Source organism: Asterias amurensis, chromosome 14, assembly GCF_032118995.1.
Source record: "Asterias amurensis chromosome 14, ASM3211899v1".
Taxonomy (NCBI): Eukaryota; Metazoa; Echinodermata; class Asteroidea; order Forcipulatida; family Asteriidae; genus Asterias; species Asterias amurensis.
The window spans coordinates 2,655,192-2,668,193 of NC_092661.1; the positions used below are offsets into that span (position 1 = coordinate 2,655,192).

General features: G+C 39.2%; 1 protein-coding gene across 2 annotated transcripts in view; it reads left to right on the plus strand.

Annotated features, from left to right (window-relative positions):
• Positions 1-4,528: 4,528 nt before the first annotated feature.
• The window catches only part of LOC139947086 (uncharacterized), a 29,552-nt gene continuing 21,078 nt past the window's right edge, over positions 4,529-13,002 (plus strand). The window contains exons 1-2 of one of the 2 annotated variants that reach the window (XM_071944921.1): positions 4,529-4,744; positions 10,851-11,150. In XM_071944921.1, the coding sequence (XP_071801022.1) occupies positions 4,727-4,744; positions 10,851-11,150 (318 nt within the window). In that variant the 5' untranslated portion in view covers positions 4,529-4,726. Of the gene's footprint in view, positions 4,745-10,126; positions 10,447-10,850; positions 11,151-13,002 lie in introns of those variants that run through there. The other variant, XM_071944922.1, reaches the window with a different exon arrangement.

The following is a 13,002-nucleotide window of genomic DNA, read 5'->3' on the forward strand; positions in this document are numbered from 1 at the left end:
AATTTGTGAATAAACTGTTGAGTATGAGAACGTGTAGTGACGTCACGTGTTCGTTTTTTCCGCGTTGATGAACTTTCCCCTACTGAACTATAAAGCTGTATTATCACTCGTTGTGTTTATTGTTATGCTGGTTTTTTTTTACTTCCTACTTCTGTGAACAAGTTCTCTAAATGCAGCAGATGACATATGTAATGCACAATGATTAGTTCATCAATGCTTTCTCAATATTGTACAACGGTGCCTCATAAGTAAATATAGTCACTGTAGCGCGCAAGCCTACGGAAACATGTAGACACGCATTACTTGCCAAGTGAACTACACTGGGGTTAAAGGCAGTGGACACTATTGGTAATTACTCAAAATAATTATTAGCATAAAACCTTTCTTGGTGACGAGTAACGGGGAGAGGTTTATGGTATAAAACATTGTGAGAAACGGCTCCCGCTGAAGTGCCATGAGTAATTTTCAACGAATTTGATTTCGAGACCTCAGATTTAGAAGTTGAGGTCTCGAAATCAACCATCTAAACGCACACAACTTCGTGTGACAAGGGTGTTTTTTTTCTTTCGTTATTATCTCGTAACTTCGATGACCGATTGAGTTCAAATTTGCACAGGTTATTTATTTTATGCATATGTTGAGATACACCAACTGTGAAGGCTAGTCTTTGACAATTACCAATAGTGTCCACTGTCTTTAAAGGAACACGATGCCTTGGATCGGTCTAGTTGGTCTTTGAAAAGCGTTTGGAACCGTTTGTTATAAAATGCATACTATTGGAAAGATATTTTAAAAGTAGAATACAATGATCCACACAAATAATTTGCCTCGAAATTGCGTGGTTTTCCTTTTATTTTGGGAACTACTGACACGGTCGGCCATTTATGGGAGTCAAACTTTTGACTCCCATAAAAATGGCCGACCGTGTTAGTCGACGAGGTAAAAGGAAAACCACGCAATTTCGAATGATACTTGTGTGGATCATTATATTCTACTTTTAAAATATCTTTCTAATCATAAGCATTTTATAACTAACGGTTAAACGCTTTTCAAAGACCAACTCGACCGATCCAAGGCAACGTGATCCTTTAACAGGGCAGTACCACCATAGGTGTTTTGGTGTTTTGGTGTTCGCAATCAAGTCATGCCTCCAACAAAGTCGCCCCTGACCGGCTCACCCAAGGTTGTTTATCAAAGTTGCCCCCTGACAATGTCGCCCAAAACCATGTCACCCCAACCAAAATCGCCCCCTTACCGGCTCACCCAAGGTTGTTACAAAGTTGCCCCCTGACAATGCGCCCAAACAATGTTAACCCCAAGCAAATGCGCCCCCTGACTGTCCAATTCAAACGAAAAAGCAATGGTGAAGTATCTTAATTGCTCAATGACACGTAGTGTCACAACCGGGAGTTGAACCCACACTTCGTGCTGATCAGAATCACCACCGCACGGTTTCCTAGAGCTGCTTAAGCAGATAGTTATGCTTAACACCTTTCCACTAAGCAAACAAAAGCAGGATACCCGTCACAAAGTGCACATGTTGCATGGTACTTTGGCTGGTACTCTTACTCTGGTAAGCTTATTTGTTTCTTCTTAGCTACTTTATGTGCACTTAAGCAGCTCTAGATTGGGCAATAGCTTATAAACAAAATTGTTCTTAAAGTTTCTCTTGCTTTGAAGCTACATACAGCTTTATTCACTTTATTCATTTATTTATCACCACAACAAAAACAAACAATAATACATCAATGTCACAAGATTAAAGTCCACACATAATGCTATTTTTATCTAACAGATTTATGAAATAATGCCCATTGCACACCGGGTTGACAGACTCATATCTGGAGTCTATTTGTAAGTTCGAAACTGATTCTGTTCTTTAAACAAAAATCCCAAAGTGACTCCACTTCACTTTTTCATTTGAGGAACTGATACCATAGGCTTTATGCCAGATTTGAATCGGTATCATTTTGATATAAACCTTTGATCATACCTGGAATGGAGCCAAGCCCAAAATAGCAACAATGATACAAAAACAGCTTATACTCTGTAATCTTGAACATTGGGCAAAGTAAAGCACGTCATTTTTGAAAATGTCCCCCATTTTCGTGTTCCTAATCATCAACAGCTCTAATTAAACACTCTTTGGGAGGCCGTGCTACATAGACTGGGCACATTTGTGAGTCTTCTCACGTGGTGTATCTCAACGTTGCAGGTCCATAAAACAACAAAGCTGTGAAAATTTGAACTCAAACGGTCGCCGAAGTTGTGCGAGAGAATGGAAGAAAAAACACCCTTGTCGCACAGGTTGTGTGCCTTCAGATGCCTTGATTTCGAGATCTCAGCTGAGGCTTCGAATTAAATTCAAATAGTTTAGTGAGAAATTACTTCTTTCTCAAAAACTACACTTCAGAGGGAGCCGTTTATCACAATGGGTCGTATGAATAAAAAGTAGTATTTACTGACAAGTACTAGCAAAAAGTATAAGCATAAACTTCCAAGTAGAAGCATTCAGTAAAAGCATCTTCTAAATTCCGTATGAATAAACCTATTCTTTTACTGCAAAGTATTCACTTAATGCTTTGGAGTAAATACTTCTGATATACCATGGCTGAATGGCTCTTAACAAAAGGTTTCCTTTGTATTTCAACTCCCATTCACGTCTACGTACGCGCTCACACACACAGCCAAAGCAGCATTTGATTTAACAGAAACATAGAAATCTTCAAGTCAGCCATGAGGTTTTTATTCTGACAACATGTTGATGAAGACGACTCATGGACACACAGAATCATAAACGTTTTTGTTAAGCTTTTGAAACTTGGAGTGGAGCATGACAGCGCTGGATAGAGAACATGAGAACTGGGTATGAGCATAGCTATTTAATTTAAACTTTAATAATAACACGAACAACATTCTATTGAAATGCATTTAATTGTTTAAAAAATTACTTCTTCTGATTTTATGAACAATAAGCCTTAATGATCGAGGCATTCATTTCTGAGTTGAAAAAAATCTTTATATCTTTTTAAAAAGCTTACTGAATGATACAAAACGGCTTTTTACAAACGGTTTTATTTTATCCTCAGCATATATAAACAAGTTTGATTAAAAGCAGTTTGAGTTTGTGTGTATTGTTTCTGTTGTGAAACACTGTGTATGTGTCTATTTAATATTTCAGCGATGTCTTTCCTTTGGACTAAAAAATTTATCCTGTGAGGAACACTCATAAACACTGTCATTTCTTCGGACGAGCCTTTTACTTCTGTGCCCAAGGTAGCTCTGGAGCTACCTTGAAAAATCACTAGTGTTTAATTGCATTTTGTAGTATATTCTCCGTTTTATTCATATGGAAGTAAGTAAGTGCTAAAATTAAAAGAATTTACTTTTTGGTAAAAGTAGATACTTTTAGCATTTTAGTAAATACTTTTAAGTAACAGTTTTTACTTCCTTTTATTCATATGGATGGTAGTAAATACTTGAAATTTTCAAGTAAAAGTAAGTACTACTTTTTATTCATACGACGCAATGTTTTAAACTATCAACAGCTCTCAGTTGCGCATTACCAAGTAAGTTTTTATGCCAACAATTATTTTGAGTAATAAATACCAATAGTCACGTGTCCATCAGTGCCTTTAAAATATAGCAGAGAAGTTGCTGCGGTTTTCGTTGCGGCATTGAAATTAAAATAAATGTATGAACTTAAATCTTGCCTATTCATTTGAATATTCCTCTTCTTAATATTCACCGGACCATGGATTTCCTTTGTCAACATGTAAACAACTGACTATTTTATAGGATTTGAGGCATTGCATGGTGGGGTTTCAATGTATATTATTAGGTTTGCGGTAACACCATGTGTGTATCTACTTGCCAGTAGAGTTGTTCTTAGGAGCTGTCTTGCTTATTCTACTGTCGCGGAGTAGATAATCGGAGGTTCGGGAGACTTCTCAGTTCTGAAAAGAACTGGACTGCTTTTATAACTATTACCAGGGCGGATGGTATAGAAGTTAGACTGGACTACTACTTAAGCTTATAGGATCGTAATAACTGTACTGCCGCGGATCAGTTCTGAATTGGTCTCAACGTTTCGACTAGCTTGCTCTAGTCATCGTCAGGAGACTGGTTATTTTGTTTAAAAATACATAGTGCCTGAACAAAAGGTCAGGTGACACACACATGACACTTTCTTCATTCCTCGTCGTGATGGCTCAAGCATCGAAGCTCCATGATTGTTGTCAATTCCATTGTCCAATTTTACCGGAAAAAACACCTTTTTCGTTTGCAATATTCAAGTGAGTCTCCACCAATATCGACGTAAATTAGTTCATTTTCTTTGACCATGTTGAAATGACAACATCATCATCTCATTTAATTCGACCGTGTAGTTGATGCAATACAGTGTAACTACTGCACAATCCGACGCCGCCCACTCAAACATAGCACCATTCACAGTCAATACGTACGCCGTATACAAACAGGGTGATTCACCCGGTGACAAATCAACACGTGCCCCCCAGTTCCAGGTATTGAATGTAATAATGGCTGCAATAAGTTTGCTGCCTGACGGTCTTACATTTTGTGGGAATATTTAGTTATTTATCATCAAACATCCTGAATTTTGAATATATTTGGAGTGGGACTGGTTGTATTTCTTTAAACCAAATAAGAACATCGGGAGAGCTACCACTGATTGAAGTTGTCACTGGGAATTCTAACTGTTTACATGTGTCCACGCGTAAAGGTAAGTCAGTGTTAATTACACCTTTTTGTATTTTCATGTATAGGCCCTACACCCAACAAAATAAACGATGGATAATCTCTGTTGCAGGACTACAACTATATGGCCAACTTCTTGTATTATAGTTTTTCTTACGTTTTAAAGGCAGTGGACACTATTGGTAATTACTCTTATTAGCATAAAACCTTACTTGGTAACGAGTAATGGGGAGCTGTTGGTGGTATAAAACATTGTGAGAAACGGCTCCCTCTGAAGTAGCGTAGTTTTCGAGAAAGAAGTAATTTTCCACGAATTTGATTTCGAGACCTTAGGTTTAGAATTTGAGGTTTCAAAATCAAGCATCTGTAAGCACACTTCGTGTGACAAGGGTGTTTCTTCTTTCATTATTATCTCGCAACTTCGATGACCGATTGAGCTCAAATTTTCACAGGTTTGTTATTTCATGCATATGATGAGATACATCAAGTGAGAAGACTGGTCTTTGACATTTACGAATAGTGTCCACTGTCTTTAAGCTCAGAGCTGATAATACTCTTTTAATTTAAAAGAGTGAAAAACCATTCGTGAGTGTCCGCCATCTACTCTTGCAAACCATATGGCGGACAACTCGTTTTAGGGTGACGGCTACTTAAAGGAACACGTTGCCTTGGATCGGACGAGTTGGTCAAAACAAAAGCGTTTGTAACCGTTTTTTATAAAATGCATATGGGTAGAAAGATGTTGTAAAAGTAGAATACAATGATCCACACAAGTTTGCCTCGAAATTGCGTGGTTTTCCTTCTACTGTGCGAACTAACACGGTCGGCCATTTATGGGAGTCAAAATTTTGACCCCCATAAATGGCCGACGTGTTAGTCGACGAGGTAAACGGAAAACCACGCAATTTCGAGGCATGTTTGTGTGGATCATTGTATTCTACTTTTACAACATCTTTCTACCCATATGCATTTTATAAACAACGGTTACAAACGGTTTTCAAACTCGACCGATCCAAGGCAACGTGTTCCTTTAAACTCGAGTGAAATTTGTTGATATTTCACTCAAACAGAGTGACACAGAATGACATTCACTCTCAAAAGAGTTGAAACTGACACCCACTCGGACAAGAGAGTGGAATTTTCATTCTTTTTTACATTAAGAGAGTATTAAAAACCAATTAAGGAGCCGTCAAATTATAGTTTCATTGGATTGAGTTCAATCGAAAGTTACTTTTTTTTTCAAATCATTCCAATACTGTTTAGTAGAAGTAGAGATGTTTACATTGTTTAAGCGATATTCCAAGCTCTCTTACAAAGCAAGTTGTTTATTTACAATCTTTGTGAAAATAAAACCACTGTTATTAAGTTCTCAATACCGCCCATGTGACTTGCACTTTCGTGTAAAATTAGTCCAAAAAAGGGGGAAACACCCCTTTAAGGTACGGAAAACAAAACTCACGTGCAATGTATACCGGTGTCTGATGCCACAGTTTTTTTTTTTTTTGTTTTTTTTTCAAAGTTTTTTTTAAAGAAGTTCTTTGATTTTCATCCTTTGACTCTCAGACCAGATTTTATAACTTATTTATTGTTTTTTCTTTTTTAATAATAATAAATTACCATGTGCTGTCTTTTGGCTCTATCACTAAAAAAACACACAGATATTATTTGTCTTTAGTTTGTACCTGTGCGCACTGAATCATATACTGCTGTGGATAGCATATACCCTGTGTTTGGTGTTGTATTGTGTTGTAAGTCGTTAACGATTCTGCCCGAAGGTAAACACAATTAGTGCACGTCGAGTAAACAACAAAGGCGGATGTAAAATCGGGTATTCCCCGACCCCTGGCAGTGCGGTGTGACCTGTGGGTGTGACAACAATAGTAGGACTGGCACGCTGGCAATGTGACGATGATGGACAAGTCGTTAACGATGCTGTGTCAGATTTTAAGCCCCGATCATTAAAAAATAAGATATTCTTTTTGAGTGGATGGTATTTCAAAGAGTATCACCCGCTCTAACGGAAACAAGTTTAACTTTTTTACTTTTAATGGTAAGAACGTTTCTTATAAAACACATAAGAATTGGTCACGTGATATATTGTCGGGATCCCGAAAAACTGACTTTTAGCACTTTATTTCACTGCTACTAATAATTGACGGGCTTTTTCGAGCAATGGCTCAACTGAAAGCTTGTAACTTTCTCGACCCCATCAAAATACCTATGAATTTTAAATCAAAATGTTGGGGTCAAATCGGCCAAAAATCTGACATAGCATCTTTAAATGTCTGTCGCGGTGATAGCGTTCCGAACTCTCCACGATTCAGGCGGTATTCTCGCGAGACTGCTGGCCCCGTGAGACTACTGCTCTCACGATACGGTCCCCCAGTTAATGCGAAGTAGAAGTCGGCAACTCGCCAGAGCACCGCATAACGACTTGTTCACAAGTCTAGGCTATCATGCGTTTGCCGCCTTATGATGTAGACGTGACTCAAGTCACAACCCGAGAAGGTACTTGCCTCATCGTCAGAAAACGTTTTGCACATGATCCGCATTCCGCATTCTGAACAAAAAACATAACAATGATTAGGCTTATCACAATAGAATGATTGTAGTAATGTTGTCAAGTAGTGTTATAAACCTACCCCTCTGTCCATAAAAATGTTGACCCTAAAGATCATTATGGATCCGTGTTTCTTACTGTTTCGACACGGACGCTAACATTCATGATTCTGCGGAACGACCCCCCCCCTCACGACCCCCCCCCCCCCCCGGCCAACCCCAATAATCACCATCTATACGTTGATAACTGCAGAGAGATTGACACACTTTTTAAAGGTACTGTCCCACCGCACGCCTGGAGTCAAATTTGCCATTACGGGATGTGCTGTTTGATTCGTCAAACAAAATGAAGGACTACTATTTGTTTTAAATTTGTTATTTAACAGCAACCGACAAATAGTAATACAAAAGGCAAAATTACCATGCCTATAATGTACATTTTCCGGCAAAATAAATAGATATTTAGTTGGCTCATCATATTCATAACCCTCGTTACAAAAGAGCACAGTTAAAGAAGTTATTTTTTCTACTTTTTGTTTCTTTGTTTTGCTGTCCTCTTATAACAAACGTTCCTGTGTTAGAAAGAGGTTAAATTTGGCCAGTCCGAAGGAATCGCGATCTAAAACGAGTGGAGGTATAGCCTATAGAGTGCCATTCAAATTACAAGGGAACATCATTAGAACAAGATGTCGATGTGTTTGTATGATTTTTTTTACAATGCACTCTTTAAATGTAAAAGAGTGAAAAAGCACTCTTTCAAGAGCCATATGAAGGACAACTCTAAGTGGTCTTCCATTCTTTTAGATTGAAGTTTGCATCTTTTTGAGTGATTTTTCACTCTGTCCTGGAGTGAAACCCCTCTAAAAGAGTGAAATAATCACCACTCTTTTTGAAGAGCTGTATGAGGGACAGCTCGAAATGTAAAGAGTGGTGTATTTTTTCACTCCTTACAATTAGAGAGCAACTTCCATACAGCAGCTGTTTTCAAACGCTGACCATCGTTCACCTACTTTCCTACACATGTAATTTACCTCACCCTTTAACTTACATTCATTGTTCCATGAAGCTATAAAAAAAGTTCTAAAATAAAATTGATAATTTATACCTCAAACCATAGCTCAAACTGATTAAACCTTGATAATGATAACACTTATCTCCCTGCAATGCAAAGCGGATAAGCAGACCACACATCGTGAGTGACCAACGCGTGGGGTGCCGGGCGCAATCAATCAGGAGCATAATATCCGGGTCACATGAGCGTGATCCATGGCGGGACTGAACTATCCAGGGCTTGGAACGGGATTGACACAATGCCTTCAGTTGTGTAAACATTTTTTTAAAGAAACCTTCTGGATAAATAGGAAACGAATCAGTTTACTGGTTGGTGAGTCTATTTCTTCTTTAAAACACTGATATAATAATTGGTCGACAATAACAAAACCTTAACAACAGCCAACAGCACTCAGGGCAGCAACAACAAGAACAGCATAAACAGCAACGGCAACATCAACATCAACAACAACATACGAAACATTTTCTTTTTATAGGAACACTGACAACATAGGGACACCGCGAACATTGCTAGAGCGCCGGTGTCAGATGCAATTGTGTCCGCCATGCAATACTGTCCGCTCCGGACACTTTTGCAATATGCAATCGTGTCCGGGGCTATGCAAAAACCGTCCGGCGGACATGTACGTTTCCTGCACTGAACCTACGTATATGCAGCATGAATATTCACGTATTTTATGATTGCAGCGAATACCCAACGGCCGAACATTTCCCATGTCATTCATGACATGCACTTATAGCTTGTAAAAAAAATGGTGAACGTGATCCGCACGGGGCGGACACAACTGCATATGCAAATGTGTCCGGGCGGACACAATTGAATTATGCAGCAGCGTCCGGGCAGACACGATTGCATATGCAAAACCGTCCGGCGGACATTATTGCATATGCAATACTGTCCTCCGGATAGTATTGCATAGAGGACATAATTGCATGCGACACCGGCACGTTAATCGGAGGTCGTATTGGTTCAAATCCCACTCTAGTCAATGCTTTGTTCAACCTCAAAGAACATTTTATTTGATGTATAAACCCCTTCAGACTAATCATCCGTTGTTGTCATAGAAACAAGAACAACCAAACTTTGGTGATACAAGTTTTTTGTATCATGTTTAGCAAAAATCATATATAATAGTGACATGAATACCTCTAACACCTTTAAACGTTGACCTCGATCTTGACATGAAATTGAATTTGTTTACAAGTCGGAACTAACATCCATTGCCAGTAGCAGAGGTTTCTTCACTGAGTCACCTTTTCCTGCTAACTAGACGTTTCCTTGAGCCCCTTTCCTACTGTTTTCATGGGTCAGCCACTCACCAAAATCCCGCATCTTGGCCCCCGGAACTTATGCCGGACTCGGACTATGGACTCATCGCCACCCGGACATGACAATGCACCGATCTCTATACCTTTGCAGCTAACCTGGCCCGCTGCACTAATATTTTTGATTAGCATTGGGAAAACTACTAAATTAAGGGGATATGTCGTCATGATTAACAGACATGTGACTGATGGAACATGATGGACTATTGTGTAACAGTTTCGCGTAATTGCACCACTGGTGTCATCATACAATCGAAACGTCCAGTACGCTAAGTGCACGACTCTTTCAGCCAATGATGATAGCTCTTCATTGACCGTTTGGGCCGTGTGACTTCATGCTAGTGGTCTAATTATAGATCGACCCCTTGGTACTTATTCAAAATAATTGTTAGCATATAAACTTACTTTGTAACAAGCAATGGAGAGCTGTCGATAGTTTAAAAACTTTGTGAGAAAACGCTCCCTCTGAACATGAAGCACGTACTTTTAGGAAAGAGGTTATTTCTCAAAAATACTGAGATTTCAGGCTAGCCGGCTGGAGGAAGCCTTTTGTTTATGCATCTGAAAACACACAAATTTGTTCAACAAGTGTGTTTATCTTTCATTTTTCTCAACTTCGATGACAAATTGAGTCTAAATCTTCACAGATTTGTTATTTCAATGCACCCAAGTGAGTAAACTTTGTCCTTTAAGTCTGACAATTTACCAAACGTGTGCGGGCATTTACATCACGATTGGCACAGTCTCTTCAACAAATTGCTTATGTTTGAGGTATGTACGCATTGGAATTTCTCGGTTTAAGAATATTATTTGTTTTCGGTTAGTTTTGGTTTTGTTTTGGGTATATAAATAATATTGTCCCCGGTGCACTGTGACTGTTTCCTCCATGCTGAACCCACCTTTAATTCAAGGAAGTGGCTATTGACCGTTTTAAAAACACCGACTGCACGTTCCAAATTCAGAAAGTGTATTATCTAGCTGGTAAACTTTTCAATGAAGTTCAGTTCAGTATAGCAGTCGCTACACTGGTGTCCGCTATATAATGTACACGCGCAGATTTCCAAAAATGGCGAATTGACAAGTAAGAGGAGCTAAAGATGTGACTGAAAAGTTCTGATTTTCGCTACTTTCCAGTCGAATAAACTCGACTAGTTTGTATTTTTCACTCCGAACAGGTAGCCAGTTCATATTTCACGGATGCAACGACGGACAGGATGGCTGTCTTTGCTGTCAATAGAGCTCAGCGACAGCTGGTCGAGTTGTATCGGCCGGAGATTGAGCAAAAGTTCCGGGTTGGTGTTCAGCTAAGCACGTACGCCGATCCCACGGCGGACGAAGGTGGAAACTCCGGGGGGCGAATCGCTCCCGTTCACGGCGGTGGTTTGGACATGTCAGACGGCGGGCAAATTTTGCAAGAATCTCAACAGATGTGGGTGGAAATTGCCGGGGATTCATCAGTTGCTGTTAAAGCAAAGGTACGTTCATATATAACTAATGTTTAATTTATTTTTAATTTTTATTTTAATTGTGGGGATTCGTCGTGCCATTCGTGGGACAGAGGTTTTTTTACCATGGTTTTACTAGATAGCCCTGGTAGGACGTCAGTCGGAAAAGTTTCCGTATGGTGCCACCACTTTTTCATTCGAAATAAAATAATATAGTATCTAATTTACCTGATTGATATATCCCTTTTTGTAAAAATGAGTGAAAAGGTGGTGGCGCCATACGGAAAGTTATCCCGTCAGTCAGTGCCACCAACCTGGGCTAGGGTTTTACGTACTAATGAACGTGGAGACGGAAGCGGAACATAGTTCTAGGAGTAAGTACGTTTGTGCCTTTGCTGTGACTACCAGGCCCAATTTCATGATTTTTTTATGTTTCTAAGCTTGCATGGTGCAGGATCGTGTGTAGCAACAGCAGAAGCAAAGAATTGGTGCGTATTTGGGTTAGCAGAGACTGTTTCAGATTGCAGGTGTATGCTGTCCTTCCAGATCTGTTACCTGCACTACTGAACTGAACTGTACATTTTGTCCTGCACCATGCAAGCACACAGAACACACATCACACAGTACGTACATGTAATACGCCATTATTGGCAGCCTGTACTCACCAAGGAAGAAGAGGTTTTAATTAAGAAGAATTTGCTAAGAGTTTTGGCTTGTGCATACAAAAAGAAAAGTTTCCGTATCACAACCACTTTTTTATTCGATATAAAAAAAATATACTAATCTTATTTACCTCAATGAGATCCCTTTTTGTAAAAAATAATAAAAAAAGTGGTGGTGTGATACAGAAAGTAATCCTAAAAAAACTCCACGATCATGACGATAGGCATTGTAGCTTGCATTACACAGCTAGCGCAGGAATTCAGCGCTTGCCGTGCAAGCGGATATAGGTGAGATTTCCAGGTGTGCTCTGTGCTGATAGGTGTGTACTTAAAGTGTGTTTTGTACCTCGTGGGAAGGGGAGCTTTTAAAACAAATAGTTGCGATGGTAGCATTGCAGCCGTCGATTTCACCAAACTCTTTCTTAGGATTAGTTTTAGGACTTAGGACAAGTTAAGTTCTGTATCTATAGACATAAGGACGCATTGAACCCATTCCAAGTACGGACGAGTTACTCGTCCTAACATGAGAAATTGGCTGCTGAGCCCCAGGGGAGCCGCGCCTGCGACCTCATCAGGAGTTTGCTTAGAATATCAGGCTTGGAAATTTATCTTTGAGAGGTCAAAGCCATTTTCATTTTGCAAAGGGCACTTCCATTGGAAAATCTTGAAGTCAATGGGAAACTTTTGAAGGGGCACCAGTGTCAAGACCAGGGGCAACGGGCTTGTTTGTCTGGCAGTGTGTGTTTATTTTTCGGTCATTTGAAGGCTTCACTTAAACGAAGAAGACTGTGTGTAAAGTTAAGTTGTGTTTAATGTATGAACTTCAAGGGCTTTGAATTTATTATAATAATAATATTTAAACTGGATTTATACACTGTACAATGTATGCTTTCACCAAATATCCAAAATGACTGGAGGTACATAAATGCCTAGTACTAAAAGGGCACAAGGTTTTGGCCCTACAAGTTATTTTTAGAATCAAAAATAAGATAATAATAATAATGAGTCTTATAGCGCACGTATCTTACAAACAAGGTACTCAAGGCGATCAGTATAATAAGAATACAAACTATCAGAAAGATAGGTTATTACCATGGTGAATTTTGAGACTCAATTATTTAGCACCTTTTAAGCGTTTACAAGTAGGCGCATACAACAGCCACAGCCAGAACCCTTCTCTTTTTCGATAAGTGCACTGGGTTCTTTTACACACGTTACAC